This window comes from Planococcus citri, chromosome 2 (genome assembly GCF_950023065.1).
Source record: "Planococcus citri chromosome 2, ihPlaCitr1.1, whole genome shotgun sequence".
Lineage (NCBI taxonomy): Eukaryota > Metazoa > Arthropoda > Insecta > Hemiptera > Pseudococcidae > Planococcus > Planococcus citri.
In genome coordinates, this window is record NC_088678.1 from 36,868,290 (window position 1) to 36,881,458 (window position 13,169).

A 13,169-nucleotide genomic window follows, 5' to 3' on the forward strand; every position below is an offset into this window, starting at 1 on the left:
TTTACTTGATGTTACGCCGAGCTTCGGTTAAATCTCTGATAATTAGCAGCTCTTCATATATTTGTCGCAGATGTAGAAATATCGAAGTACCTTCCGTTGCCTCACAACAGCGAACGTACTTGTAAACTTCAGGGGCCTTCATTTTTGCGAAACGTTCACAATAATTAGTTGGGCAAAGGTACTTTTCTATAAATACCGAGACGTTTTCATCCAAGTAGTTATTTGCAATAATAACTAATGCGCTATGCGCTGATTGTGGTTTTTTTCGTGTGACTGCTTGATCTTCTACAATTTGTATGTCTGTGGCGGGTTTCTCACGTGTTCTGTTGTGCAGAAATTTTATCCAGAAGTGCGGTATTTCGTATTCAAAAAACTTTTTCACAGGTAGCTGATTGGCTAAATTCTCCAGCTTAGGCATTTTGAAAGCACCTGTGTATATTTTCAATTCTCCTGGCAACTGTAACATTGAATAAATTATAGGTTAATATATTTAATGGAACTTGCCAAAAAGTTAAGATCTCCGATGATTTTAAAAGCTAAATCCGCGGCTTCTAAATTTGAAAAAATATTTAATTTTAATTTTTTTTTCATTTTTCGAATCGTGATTTGGTAAAAATAAATTAAAACCATCCTCCAACGCTCAGAATAATATGAAAGGTAGTGTTTTATTCATTTTTTTCCGATCCAAACGATATTAATTTAAAAATTGATGAAAAGTATAATCAAAGAAGTAGGTAGGTATCCACGATTTTTCATTTTTTTTAAATATTGAAGCTGCGAATCTTTGTTCCAAATGTTGAGAGCATAAAAATTTGAGCCCATTCATTTGAGCCCATTTAACCATCATTATGAGACTCTTATTTTTTTTAAATCCCCAAAAAATCCAAAAACAATTCACCCTGTAGTAAGATACCCTCGTTAACAAAAACATTAAACTCACGTATTGGATATCATTTCGTATTTTATCTCCAATATGATCCCATAATGCTATTAATTTCCTGTGCATTAGATCTATGTTGAGATAATGGTAGGTGGTCTTTCTCCATAAAGCAAATGGGAAATCATTAGCTGGGATTAGCCATTGAAGTTTGTATTCAGATTTTTTTGTTATCTGTAAATTGATCGATGCTCGTAATTTTATGGTTGTTGATCAAAATAGACGAATTTAATTCATATCGAGAACATACTTCTTGATGAACGGTTTTTAAAAGTTTACCTGATCAAATAGGTCTTTTCGTGTTGAAAAATCTTCACCAAAAAAGTCATAACCATAGGTATCATCTTTGTAAACTAATTTTCGCTCATCTTCCAGCTGCTTAGAGAATAATAAGGCACGCGAAATGATTTTGTGCGTTGTGAATAATACCTGTTTGTCTTGACTAACGTAAATAAAATCGTACATTCCTAATGGGAGTTCTTGTTTGCTTTTTTGTATTGATTCCTTGAATGCAAACAATACTTATAAGTCCAAGGGAAACTTAACGTTGTGCTTGTGATTATGTAATTCTAATTAGTTCAAATTTACTTCTGCGTGTATTTTGCGCGATGATTTTCCATTTTTCGGCGCGACATTTCCCGTACAAATCTATCGAATTCAATGTTCGTCTTAATACATACTGTGTTTGCAATTTTTACAGGAAAAAGTGGCAGTAAAAGTATGAAAGTGACTTACTTTATACCCAAACGTATATTTCCTCACAGACGATTCATCTTTATCGGAATTTTGTCCGTTATTGTCGTCAACTGTCCATATTACAGGTTCTGATTCGGTATCACATCGTGGAAATATGGTGTTTTCCACTAGTATCTTACTACCCCGACTTGGTGATACTTCCACGGTACATACTTTACTCACTTCATGGCCCAAACTATAAGTTCGTTTCAACATTTCATTTTCAAGGGTTTTGCCAACTTCAGGATTCAAACTACGAGTTCTTTTCAACTCTTCTCTTGCTTTTTTATTTTCTTCTTTTTGGGTACTCGAGTTCATCGCCGGGCAAAAAAATACCTCCCTTTCGTTTTCAAATGTCTTGAAATTACGTGTATTTCCATGTAACAACCCTCCTGTTTTTTGAGTGTAGTCCAAGTCTTCTGGTAATCGAAATCCTGATTTCGTGGTTGTAGTTTCAATCAGTGTTAATAGTTCAGTGGCAAACCGTAAGTAAACGGCAAATTATGATAAAGCTTTGAAATTTGGTATGGTGAACAAGGACACCAAAAGAAAATTGTTAAGCCCGGGAGGCAGTCGCCAAGTCCAATAGGAGGGAAATGGGGGTGATTTGGGGTAGGGTTCAACCCCCCATTTTTCCAAATGGGGCTAACGGGGCGATATTGGTGTCAATGCCACATGATTGAACCCCACTGAGTTCGAAAATACCATTACTTTCAAAATCTGAGGAAGAGGCATGCCTCAAATTTGAGATTTTCTGAGTAAAGTTTTTGCATTTTTCTCAAAAATACCCCAAAATTACAGTTTTTTAACCCTAGACGACATGCTGACCTTCCATCGACTTTTTTATGGTCATTTTCGGATTCTACTGGTCAATTACAATGAGAATCGACCATTAATACTTTCGCATACCTCTACTCTGGGTGTACAGAGGGGTCTAAAGGGGTTAAAAAATGGCGTTTTTTCGGTATTTTCTTGCAAAAATCTGAGTTTTTGAACTGTGCACCGGATACAATTTGCGGGAGAAGGTTCTAATGTCGATTTTCGAATACTACAAAGCAAATTCCATCGAATAAGACTCGGAGGCACTTTTTACACCCCTCCTGGGAGGTAGTAGAGGGGGTCAAATTTGACCCTTATCTTGCTTATGTTGAATCAATTTTAGAAAATGTAATCAACGTAAGAGTACATTTTCTTACTACCGAAATAATGATGTTTGTATCAATGTTTTTTGTACCGTAGAACCCAAATTTGCAATATTTTTTTCGATTCCAGGGGGGGGGGGTGAGACCATATAGGGGAGTAGGTCTATTTTTCACAAAAAATCGACATGTATATCGAAATGTAGGTTTTCAGGGATGCTGATTTCAGAAATTCCATCAATTTTTCATTTGGGTCGAAGCCAAAGGGGTTATACAGCATTCAAACGGTGGGGGATGCAATTTTTCACAAAAAAATCGCCATGTATGTTGAAATGTATGTTTTCGAGGACACTGATTTCAGAAATTCTATCGATTTTTCATTTGGGTTGAAGCTAAGGTGATGATACTGCATTCAAGGGATGGTGGATGAAATTTTTTACAAAAAATTGCCATGTATATCAATAATTTTCTCTCAATTACCTTTCGTGTTCCAGCTCAGAGAAGTGGGAGTCTGATTAAATTATTCGACATAATTTTGTTCAAATATTTCCGGTTATTCGTGGTATTTATGTGAACGGCTAGTTACTGGATGGAGATTTTTTAGAACGAGAATTGTGGCATGAAAAGTTTGTCCATCATGAATATGATTTTACTATTCAGAAATCATGATAATTAACAAACCTTCCATATCTTATTTTTTCATTCCAAAGACACTACCTCCATGTACAATGTACATAAATGTACGCTGAGATCTTTCATAAGAATGTGAGAATGAGGTTGAGAAAACTGGCCGGAGGAAAAAGTTGAAAAAATATTTTTATAAGTCCCAATGAAGTGAAACAGCAATTCTCACTTTATCAAAAATTGCAGCACAAGCTTTCTTGTCTCTAATGCAGTATGATTCCCTTGGCTTCAACCCAAATGAAAAATCGATAGAATTTCTGAAATCAGTGTCCTCGAAAACATACATTTCAACATACATGGCGATTTTTTTGTGAAAAATTGCATCCCCCACCGTTTGAATGCTGTATAACCCCTTTGGCTTCGACCCAAATGAAAAATTGATGGAATTTCTGAAATCAGCATCCCTGAAAACCTACATTTCGATATACATGTCGATTTTTTGTGAAAAATAGACCTACTCCCCTATATGGTCTCACCCCCCCCCCCCTGGAATCGAAAAAAATATTGCAAATTTGGGTTCTACGGTACAAAAAACATTGATACAAACATCATTATTTCGGTAGTAAGAAAATGTACTCTTACGTTGATTACATTTTCTAAAATTGATTCAACATAAGCAAGATAAGGGTCAAATTTGACCCCCTCTACTACCTCCCAGGAGGGGTGTAAAAAGTGCCTCCGAGTCTTATTCGATGGAATTTGCTTTGTAGTATTCGAAAATCGACATTAGAACCTTCTCCCGCAAATTGTATCCGGTGCACAGTTCAAAAACTCAGATTTTTGCAAGAAAATACCGAAAAAACGCCATTTTTTAACCCCTTTAGACCCCTCTGTACACCCAGAGTAGAGGTATGCGAAAGTATTAATGGTCGATTCTCATTGTAATTGACCAGTAGAATCCGAAAATGACCATAAAAAAGTCGATGGAAGGTCAGCATGTCGTCTAGGGTTAAAAAACTGTAATTTTGGGGTATTTTTGAGAAAAATGCAAAAACTTTACTCAGAAAATCTCAAATTTGAGGCATGCCTCTTCCTCAGATTTTGAAAGTAATGGTATTTTCGAACTCAGTGGGGTTCAATCATGTGGCATTGACACCAATATCGCCCCGTTAGCCCCATTTGGAAAAATGGGGGGTTGAACCCTACCCCAAATCACCCCCATTTCCCTCCTATTGGACTTGGCGACTGCCTCCCGGGCTTAACAATTTTCTTTTGGTGTCCTTGTTCACCATACCAAATTTCAAAGCTTTATCATAATTTGCCGTTTATCGCCCAAAAAATACATTTTGCCACTGAACTATAAAGGGTAAACTTTATAATCGAATAGTTTTCCTGCAGATTATTCGACAAATTATGACGATTTTTTTGTAAAATGATGGATGTTGTTAAATCTATTTAATAAACTTACTTCGTTTAAAATTTATCCCATCTACGGCAGTACTAATCAATCCAGCTGAAACTGTAATGAAAAATACGAATGTTTTATAATTCATTGTGGGTGATTTTTCGCGTGAATTCGAAACTTCTGGCGATCAAAGTTTTGTGATAATGGAAAATTTTGACATCATTGTTTTTAAATTATTATTGATATAGCTACAAGACGTCATCGACATAACAATTTATACCTTGTTTGTTCAAAAAAGTTCGGTTACGGTGGTTTAGGGACATAATTTTTCGGTATACCTTGGTTGATAGGCCTAATACGTCATTCTTAAGTATGGTGTTTTTTTAGAGCTGGTAGCTTAAACACGTCAACAGAGTGTCGAGAAGTGTTTTTGTAATTCTTATACTAATTACAAAGGAACCTCTCGAGGTGTCACAATCCGATTTGAACAGGACTGCGATTTTTGGAAAGAGCGTAGTCTAAAACCCTCAAAACCAAATTTTCAGCTGCCCAAGTTTATTTTTCGATTTTTGGCGAATTTTTGAAAATTCAAAATTGGCTGTTTTTGGCGATTTCTGCTTTTTTTTAAAGTACGAACGTAATCAGTAAAAATGGTCAAAACAAGTCCCAAAACTAATATTAATTACCAAAATCCAACTTTCACCATTTCCAGCCATTCTGGAGCCTCCAGCGCGATTTTTCAATTTCTCCAGAATTTTGAATTTGCTCCAGAAGGCGTGAATATGTAGTTGGGCAGCTAAAAATCGAGTTGTATATTACACTCGTCCTGTTTAACGAGTTTATCCACATTTGAGCCGATTTTGAGAGTGACACCTCAAGAGTGGCTTTTTGACCAGCTCTTTGTGAGGAAATTTTTGAAATGTGCCGTTTTGGAGCGAGAGTGACGCCCCAAAAAACGACTTTTGAGGTGTCACTCTCAAAATCGGCTCGAATGTGGATAAACTCGTTAAACAGGTCGAGTGTAATCTACGTACAACTCGATTTTTAGCTGCCCATCTTCATATTCACGCCTTCTGGAGCAAATTCAAAATTCGGGAGAAATTGAAAATCGCGCTGGAGGCTCCAGAATGGCTGGAAATTGTAAAATTTTGATTTGGGAGGTTAGTTACGGACAAAATACAGCGATTCGCGTGAATTAAAAAATTTCCACACAAACGGAAAACTTTTGATTTTTTAATTTTGAAAAGAGCTGGTCAAAAAGCCACTTTTGAGGTGTCACTCTCAAAATCGGCTCAAATGTGTATAAACTCGTTAAGCAGGTCGAGTGCAATATACCTACAACTCGATTTTTAGCTGCTCAACTGCAAATTTACGCCTTCTGGAGCAAATTCAAAATTCTGGAAAAATTGAAAAATCGCGCTGGAGGCTCCAGAATGGCTGGAAATAGTGAAATTTGGATTTGGGTAATTATGTGTAATATTAGTTTTGACCATTTTTACTGATCAAGTACGTACTTTAAAAAAAAGAAGCAGAAATCGCCAAAAACAGTGAATTTTGAATTTCCAAAAATTCGCTAAAAATCAAAAAATGAAATTGGGCAGCTGGAAATTTGGTTTTGGGGGTTTTAGACTATGCTCTTTCCAAAAGTCGCAGTCCTGTTCAAATCGGAGTGTGACACCTCAAGAGGTTCCCTTGTTAGTCTAGAAGGATGAATTTCAAAAATATGATCTTAAAGACGTATAATTACGAGTATAAGCTTTCAGTTTTCGTTTTTTTTTTTTTTTCATATTTTAGAATTTCGAAAACTAGGTATCTAGGTACTGAAAAATTTATGTTTATAAAATTTTTAGATTTAGTGCCCGTTTTGAATATTTTGTTCAACAGTGAGGCAACTTAATCTAAACTGATGTGTAAAGGTTTGCAGATCTTCAAAATTGAAGGAATTTTTATAAAATAACGTAAATATCTCGTTCATTAAGGCAAATGTGATTGAAAAATAATTTAATATGCTTTTCATGTTTTTAATTTATTTCCAAGACTTAAATACATATTTGATAAGTTAACAAAAAAAATGAACCAATTTATTTGTTTGGGTTTTTCACTTCATATGACAAAAAGCCATTTATCTTATCTTTTCGGTAGACCGAAATCAGCATACGAGTACCTATTCTCTAGAAATAATAGTTCGTCATTTAAATAATTTGTTTATCAAGTTCTATAATTTTCGCAAATTTTGGAAAATGTACTCCCTTACATAAAAAAACCTGTAGTTTTTCTATTTAAATATCTAGGCTACGTAATAATATAAAAATGAAGCACGAAATTTTAAAAAAAGTTACCTATTAATTTTATTTTTCTTTCTGTTTTAGAATTGCATAAAATTATAAAATAAATTCTTTTTTTCCCGAATTCGATTTGTCCATAGCTGGATAGAGTTTTTGCGGTTGTCCAGTTTCCACGGTATTTTTATAATACTTTTGTTAGATCTGGATTTTCAGTTCCTTCAGTAATTGAAAAACACAATTTCATCAAAATCTTAATTTTTTCAATTATTTCCTTAAAAATTTTAAAATTCTAATTTTTATTTCTGTGCTTTGGCTCAATTTTGTACTCAAGAGTCGTGATAATTGTACGCTACTTATTAAGAATTTCTTAGCTTCAGTTCTATCACTTTATCGCCAGTCAATCGTTAATTTCCATTACAAGTTTTTTTGCAAAAAATTTATGGTGTGTGTAAAGAAGAAAAAAAGTTTGACTCACGAAATACAAAATGGATACGCGGGCAAAAAATTTTCTTGCGCATTTTTGTAGGTATTTCAAAAAAGAAGATGATACGTATTACATTACCTACTATATTATTACTATGTATTATGTACCTGGTGTTTGTGCCGGACTGGTTGCATATTTTTGTAGCCTCGCAACCCCTATTAAATTATCAATTTTCAAGAGGTCAAGAGAACTTATATCTACTCCAAAGAGCGAGTTGATATCTTCGTTCACTCTACAACAACGAATATATTTGACAGCTTTGCCGAAATTCTTCTTAATGAAGTTGTAACATAAATTAGTTTTGCATTTGTACGTTTCTTTGATAAGACCCTTCACTGCATAATTTTTATAATTGTTTGCAATTACAGCTATCGCAGCGTTTTCCTCTTTGGTTTTAAAATGTACGATTTTCACCCAAATCGTGGGTATTTGAACTTTACCAGTGGTGTGAATTTTTTCATTTTCAGATGGCAATTTGAACACTCCTGTGTATATGTCGATAGATTTTTCTACCTGAGAATAAATGATAAGTAAAAATTGGTGCAAGATTTTGATTTTAATTTTTTCCCAACTAAACATCAAGTACATACTTTTTTAGAATATTTTCGTATCATTTCGTGGATGTTATTCCAAGCTGCTTGGAGATCTTCGTGAATTAGACTGGCGTTAACATAATGATAAGCGGGTATTTTCCATGATAAAAATGCGAAATCACCTGGAGGTACTAAAAGTTGAATTTTGTACGTACCAGAATCTGCCACCTGTAAGAAAGCAAATTTTTGATGATTGGTGTATTACTTTACTAGGGTAGATGGCAAAAAAAAAATTGAAGGGGTTTCACCAAATTTAGTGGAAAACTTCATTTTGAGTTGAAAGTTCGCTAGAAAAAATTCAACTTTGAAAGTGCATTCCCTGGAGGAAAGTAAGGAGCTCTCAAAGAGGGGGAATTTTCGTTATTCAAAACAAGAATTCACCCAAAAATAAGCAATTTGCAAATTTTTAACAGCTCAGGAGAATCCTAGTGGTTTTGGATTTTGACGGTGATGGCCTAGGTGAACAGAGAATCTGAATTACATTCCTACTTGATAAGTATAACTTTTGGAACTGGATCAGTTTTCCAAAACCAGTGGGTCCACGAAAACGATTAATCCGCCATTTTTTTCGACCACTTCCGGAAATGAAATTTTTTCTGAAGAGTTTTCAACTCAGCTCAAAATGAAGGTTTCCACCAAATTCAGTCAAAATCTTCCAACATTTTTTCACTGTGCTCCACTAGCACCTAAATCTCATGTGTGTTGAATATAGATATGTACTTAAAAAATATATATATCGAATTTCACCTCTTCTAATTCTGATTTGATACGTGTAAAATCAACTTCTGCTAAATGAGGTGAATTAGTGGTTCTCATTCGAGATATTCTTTGCCTTTCTATTGAAAGCAAATTGTGGGATAATAATGATGGACTCAATATTGAGTGTAAAGTATATATGATCCCGTTTTCTGTAGCATCGTAACAAAAGCTGTAGAAAAATATTTCTTCTGTGTACACAAATGGAAAAGCCTGAATTGGGAGAAGCGGTACATTAATTCATTTTTCACAGCATTCACCTAAATTAATGAAGAATTTTTAAAAATATTGACCTTTTCTTTGCGTTTTCTCTTATTTCTCTTATACTTGTAAAAGTCTATTTTTTCTGACATTCCTTCAGGCTCCACGCACACCTATGAATGATTATTAAATAATCACCTATACAAATTAATGACTAAACTAATCCACGTTCTTCGAGTCGTGGAAAAATTGGCACAGGTACCTAAGTGATGAATTTACCTGATATCCAAAATGAAAACTTTTGCCCGTTTTTTCAACACCAGGACCGCATAAGACTTCTTCTTTAATAGGAGGTAAACTTTCGCGACCCTCTTGGATTGGCTCTTGATTTGGGTTTTCTTGGTATTTTTTCATAATCTTTGGTTGTAGTCGTCTTTTACATTCTGGTAGTCGAGATTTTGTCGATTTTCCTTTTATTTTGAACAAACAGTTGTCGTCATATTTTTCTCCGATATAATTAGTTTTTGCATCGTTCACTTCATTAGCATTCTCAGTTTTATTTTTTTGTTCCTGGGTTTCTGCTGGACAATAAAACTCCTGGTCTTCAAAATGAGATTTTGCAAAGCGTATTCTTTTCCTGCTTGCTAATCCTTCTTTTTTGATTTCTACTCTGGTGGGTATTTCTAATTCGTCTTTTTCCTCCCTCGGAATTTTCATTTTACCTTCTATTTTGATTAATACTAAAGGAAGGTTTTCTTGGTCGATTGCAGACGGAGTATCTTCAATTTGAAAACATAAGTTGAATTAGGCGGTGATTATTTCCTAATTGAAATGCTATAAGTGTGTGATTTAGGTGCGTTGAATGTAATAGGTACCTACTTTTCGATTCCTTTTCATTCGCGAAGCATGGCGCCAACAGAATAATGCAACAATGTACGAGTAATTTGAACATTTCAAACGTTGGACAATCGTAGACTTCTTCAATACGCGAATTGAATATCGCAATAACTGATACATATTTTGTGGTGGTATTTGTTTAAATTTTGATTTTTCGTCGTGAATCAACGTCACCAGCTCGCAAAACGTACTCGGGGTTACGTGTCATCGACGTAACTTCAATCATTATTCATGTACTTAATGACAGTTTTACTGTAGTATTCTGTTATGATCTCATGAAAATGTTGCAACAACTTACAGGTTGTGCTTCTATCTTAATGAAGAAGAAAAACCATAATAGGTATACGTCTTTTTTGTGGTAATAAAAGTCTCAATTTCCCATTTTTGTCGAGAAAGAAAATATTCGAAAAAGTGAAAAATTGGATATTGCAAACTGTTAACGTGGACTTCGATTTCCGAATTTTTTGAAGAGGTTTCCTACGTATACATGTTTTTTGGTTGAATAGTGTTAGGCAAAATGAGTTATTTTTGCAATTAAACGTCGGCAAAGATTTTATTTTGAATTTTATTGTCGTTACATATGTACGTATTATTATAAGTTAAAAAAAATTAATTTCACATTGAAAATAAATGAAATAATGATGAGGATTTTAATATACCTATAGTTGAACTTTCTGAGATGAATCTTAAAATCTAAGCCAATTGGAAAAGAGAATTAGGTAAAGGTAATTTGGAAGCTAATCGCTGTATCGCTGGTTTTTTTTACTTTCAGTTTTCTCCAAAACTGGTGTGATTGGAATCGGATTATCTTCCGCACTATCAAATATAAAATCTGGTTTCATAACACGTTCAACCAAGAATCTGTTTTCAAATAATTTAAATATCGGTTCCTCGACAGCACAGCAATGGATAGAGTTACCAATTTCAGGGAAATATTTAGGAAATGCATTTTCGCATAGGCTTTCTTTACAAAATTTCTTTACGATGAATTCTTTTGTGGAAGTAGTTTTATCGTGATTGAAATTATTATTCAATATGATTGAGACCCCTGAGTTGAATCTCTCTTGGTTTGGTTCTTCTCCTTCTTCTACTTCACTTTGTACTATTGTTACCCATATATCGGGTACTGGAATTACCCCTTTTGTTGATCGTATTTTCTCCTGTTCAATTGTAAATGCTCCTGTATATATAACGTGTTTTTTTCGTGCCTGAAATAACAAATATGGATGGTTCAATTTCTTGGTCATGTTTATTACATTAGGTTTACAAAGCGATATTCACCTGTATTGCCCTTTTTTTTATGCGTATGAAGATACGATTCCAAAGTTGTACCAGTTCCGCTCGCATTGGCATCGTGTTTAAATAATGAAACGTTGTTTTTCTCCATAAAGCAAACGGGAAGTGATCGGGAGGTGCAAGTTTCTGGGCTACGTAACCTTTTTCTTTTAACTAAATGTATTTTAATTCAAAATTTTGAGCATTTTTTATTTGAAAAAAAAAAAAAAAATACTCAATACTGACAATTTACGAATAAAATGCCAAGCTTTTTCTTCTATGCTTACTTGAATGTATTCCTTTTCGACGTCATCAAACTGCGATTTGAATAATTCGTATCCATTCGTTATCATGGGATATATTTCTTCTTGTTCGTATTTCAGTTTTTCATCGGATAACAAATCAAATAAATTTAGCTCATGTCTTGTGAATAACACTTGTTTGTATTTCTCGTTGTAGCAAAATCGATAAATGTCGAGTACGGAACGATTTTCGATTTCGATTGAATTTGGCTGAAATATGATTTTAAATTGTATGTAGCTATTCAGAAACAAAATTAAGATTCTTTATTTTCTTTGCAAAGATGTTAAATTGTGTCATTGTACCTAAGTACATATAAGTGTGAATGGTGAAAATATGCAAGGAGATTTATTCGCGAAAATTATTCTCGCCACACCTGAATCTACTCATTTCACTCTCCTGGTTTTATCATAGTTCAGTCATGTTTTGTGATACTTACCAACGAAAGTAAGTACTTACACGGAAGAATTCTCATCTTTTTGAGATATCTACCTACGTTAAAATTGTACTAATTCGAGTACTTACGTCTAAAACCGAATTTGGCATTGTTTTTTCATTCTCGATGAGGTTTTTCGTCATACAAGTCTGCAAAAAAAAAAAGAGAGATAAGTTCAACACTCTTTTTGAATCATGTCTTCACTTGATTCAATGTCCAGCTTACCTTGTACATAAACTGGTGCAATTTACCAGCTTCCTTACGTCCGCATTCAATTTCCAGCGGTTTCGGCCACTGGGCTATTATATATTTTTTTACAAAAGGCTCTGGTTCCTTATTACATTTCAAAACGTCTTCCACCTTGAATTGAATTGGATAGGAGCAGTATTTGTCGTCGTCATTTGTAGACTGAAAGTTTTTCAGGTCACAGAAGAAAACTTGCTGTTCTAAATATGCACCCATTGCACCCTCAAATACCGTTTCCGCAGTAAAAAATTTGTCTCCTACTGCCCACTTAGATTGTATAATCTTTAACGGTGGCGTACGAGTATAATAGTTTATATATTTCATTAGAACTAATGGAAGACTGATTAATAGTTTTTCTAATTCTGATTCTGATTCTGCTGCTGGCTCATCTGTTTGAAAAAATCAATACCCATGTTGTAAATTTAGGTACACTCGATCCTTGTATTTTTCTATTATCCTCTCTTCAGTCACGTTATGTAACCTCGAAAGAAGTGAGAAGTAAAAGTGACGTTTCTTACCTTGCGTATTATTGACCATTGGTACGCTTGATAAACAGTGGTCAACTGCTACTGTTAAAATCAGAAGTAGAGGTAGTTGCAGCTTAGGGTACATTTTGTATGAAAAATTTATGGAACCTATACGCGTGGCGAATATTCTTCTATTGTATCGAAACATTTCTTGCATCTTGTTGATTATGCCTGAAGAATTATCCAATCGAACGTTCGAATATGTATTCAGGTGCATGCAATATGAATCCATAAAATATGATAAGTTGAAATTTCAACTATTGTACGTGACGTCATGTTTTATTATTTTGACGAAATTCTAGCATTCGAAGTCGTAAAATAAATTGCTG

General features: G+C 34.3%; 3 protein-coding genes across 3 annotated transcripts in view; 1 reads left to right on the forward strand and 2 right to left on the reverse strand.

Annotated features, from left to right (window-relative positions):
• Myo81F (Myosin 81F) overlaps window positions 1-13,169 on the forward strand; it is a 107,875-nt gene that overhangs the window by 49,946 nt on the left and 44,760 nt on the right. The window lies entirely within an intron of this gene.
• Window positions 2-2,134, reverse strand: LOC135838192 (uncharacterized). The gene is made up of 5 exons (XM_065353825.1): window positions 1,673-2,134; window positions 1,526-1,585; window positions 1,217-1,441; window positions 941-1,111; window positions 2-457 (listed from the first exon to the last, which is right to left on the reverse strand). The coding sequence occupies exons 1-5, from the start codon at window positions 1,988-1,990 to the stop codon at window positions 2-4; spliced, it is 1,230 nt and encodes a 409-aa protein (XP_065209897.1). The 5' UTR covers window positions 1,991-2,134.
• On the reverse strand, window positions 10,606-12,961 carry LOC135835610 (uncharacterized). The gene is made up of 6 exons (XM_065349959.1): window positions 12,832-12,961; window positions 12,293-12,702; window positions 12,157-12,216; window positions 11,619-11,843; window positions 11,338-11,505; window positions 10,606-11,264 (listed from the first exon to the last, which is right to left on the reverse strand). The coding sequence occupies exons 1-6, from the start codon at window positions 12,923-12,925 to the stop codon at window positions 10,794-10,796; spliced, it is 1,428 nt and encodes a 475-aa protein (XP_065206031.1). The 5' UTR covers window positions 12,926-12,961; the 3' UTR covers window positions 10,606-10,793.

Excerpts from the sequence above, each read along its gene's own strand:
- LOC135838192 (XM_065353825.1), bottom strand. The coding sequence starts at position 1,990 with ATGAACTCGAGTACCCAAAAAGAAGAAAATAAAAAAGCAAGAGAAGAG. Across the intron at positions 1,112-1,216 it reads GAAAAGACCTATTTGATCAG|ATAACAAAAAAATCTGAATA; the intron begins GTAAACTTTTAA and ends ATCAATTTACAG. Across the intron at positions 458-940 it reads TACGAAATGATATCCAATAC|TTGCCAGGAGAATTGAAAAT; the intron begins GTGAGTTTAATG and ends TCAATGTTACAG.
- LOC135835610 (XM_065349959.1), bottom strand. The coding sequence starts at position 12,925 with ATGTACCCTAAGCTGCAACTACCTCTACTTCTGATTTTAACAGTAGCA. Across the intron at positions 12,703-12,831 it reads AATGGTCAATAATACGCAAG|ATGAGCCAGCAGCAGAATCA; the intron begins GTAAGAAACGTC and ends TTTTTCAAACAG. Across the intron at positions 12,217-12,292 it reads TGCACCAGTTTATGTACAAG|ACTTGTATGACGAAAAACCT; the intron begins GTAAGCTGGACA and ends TTTTTTTTGCAG.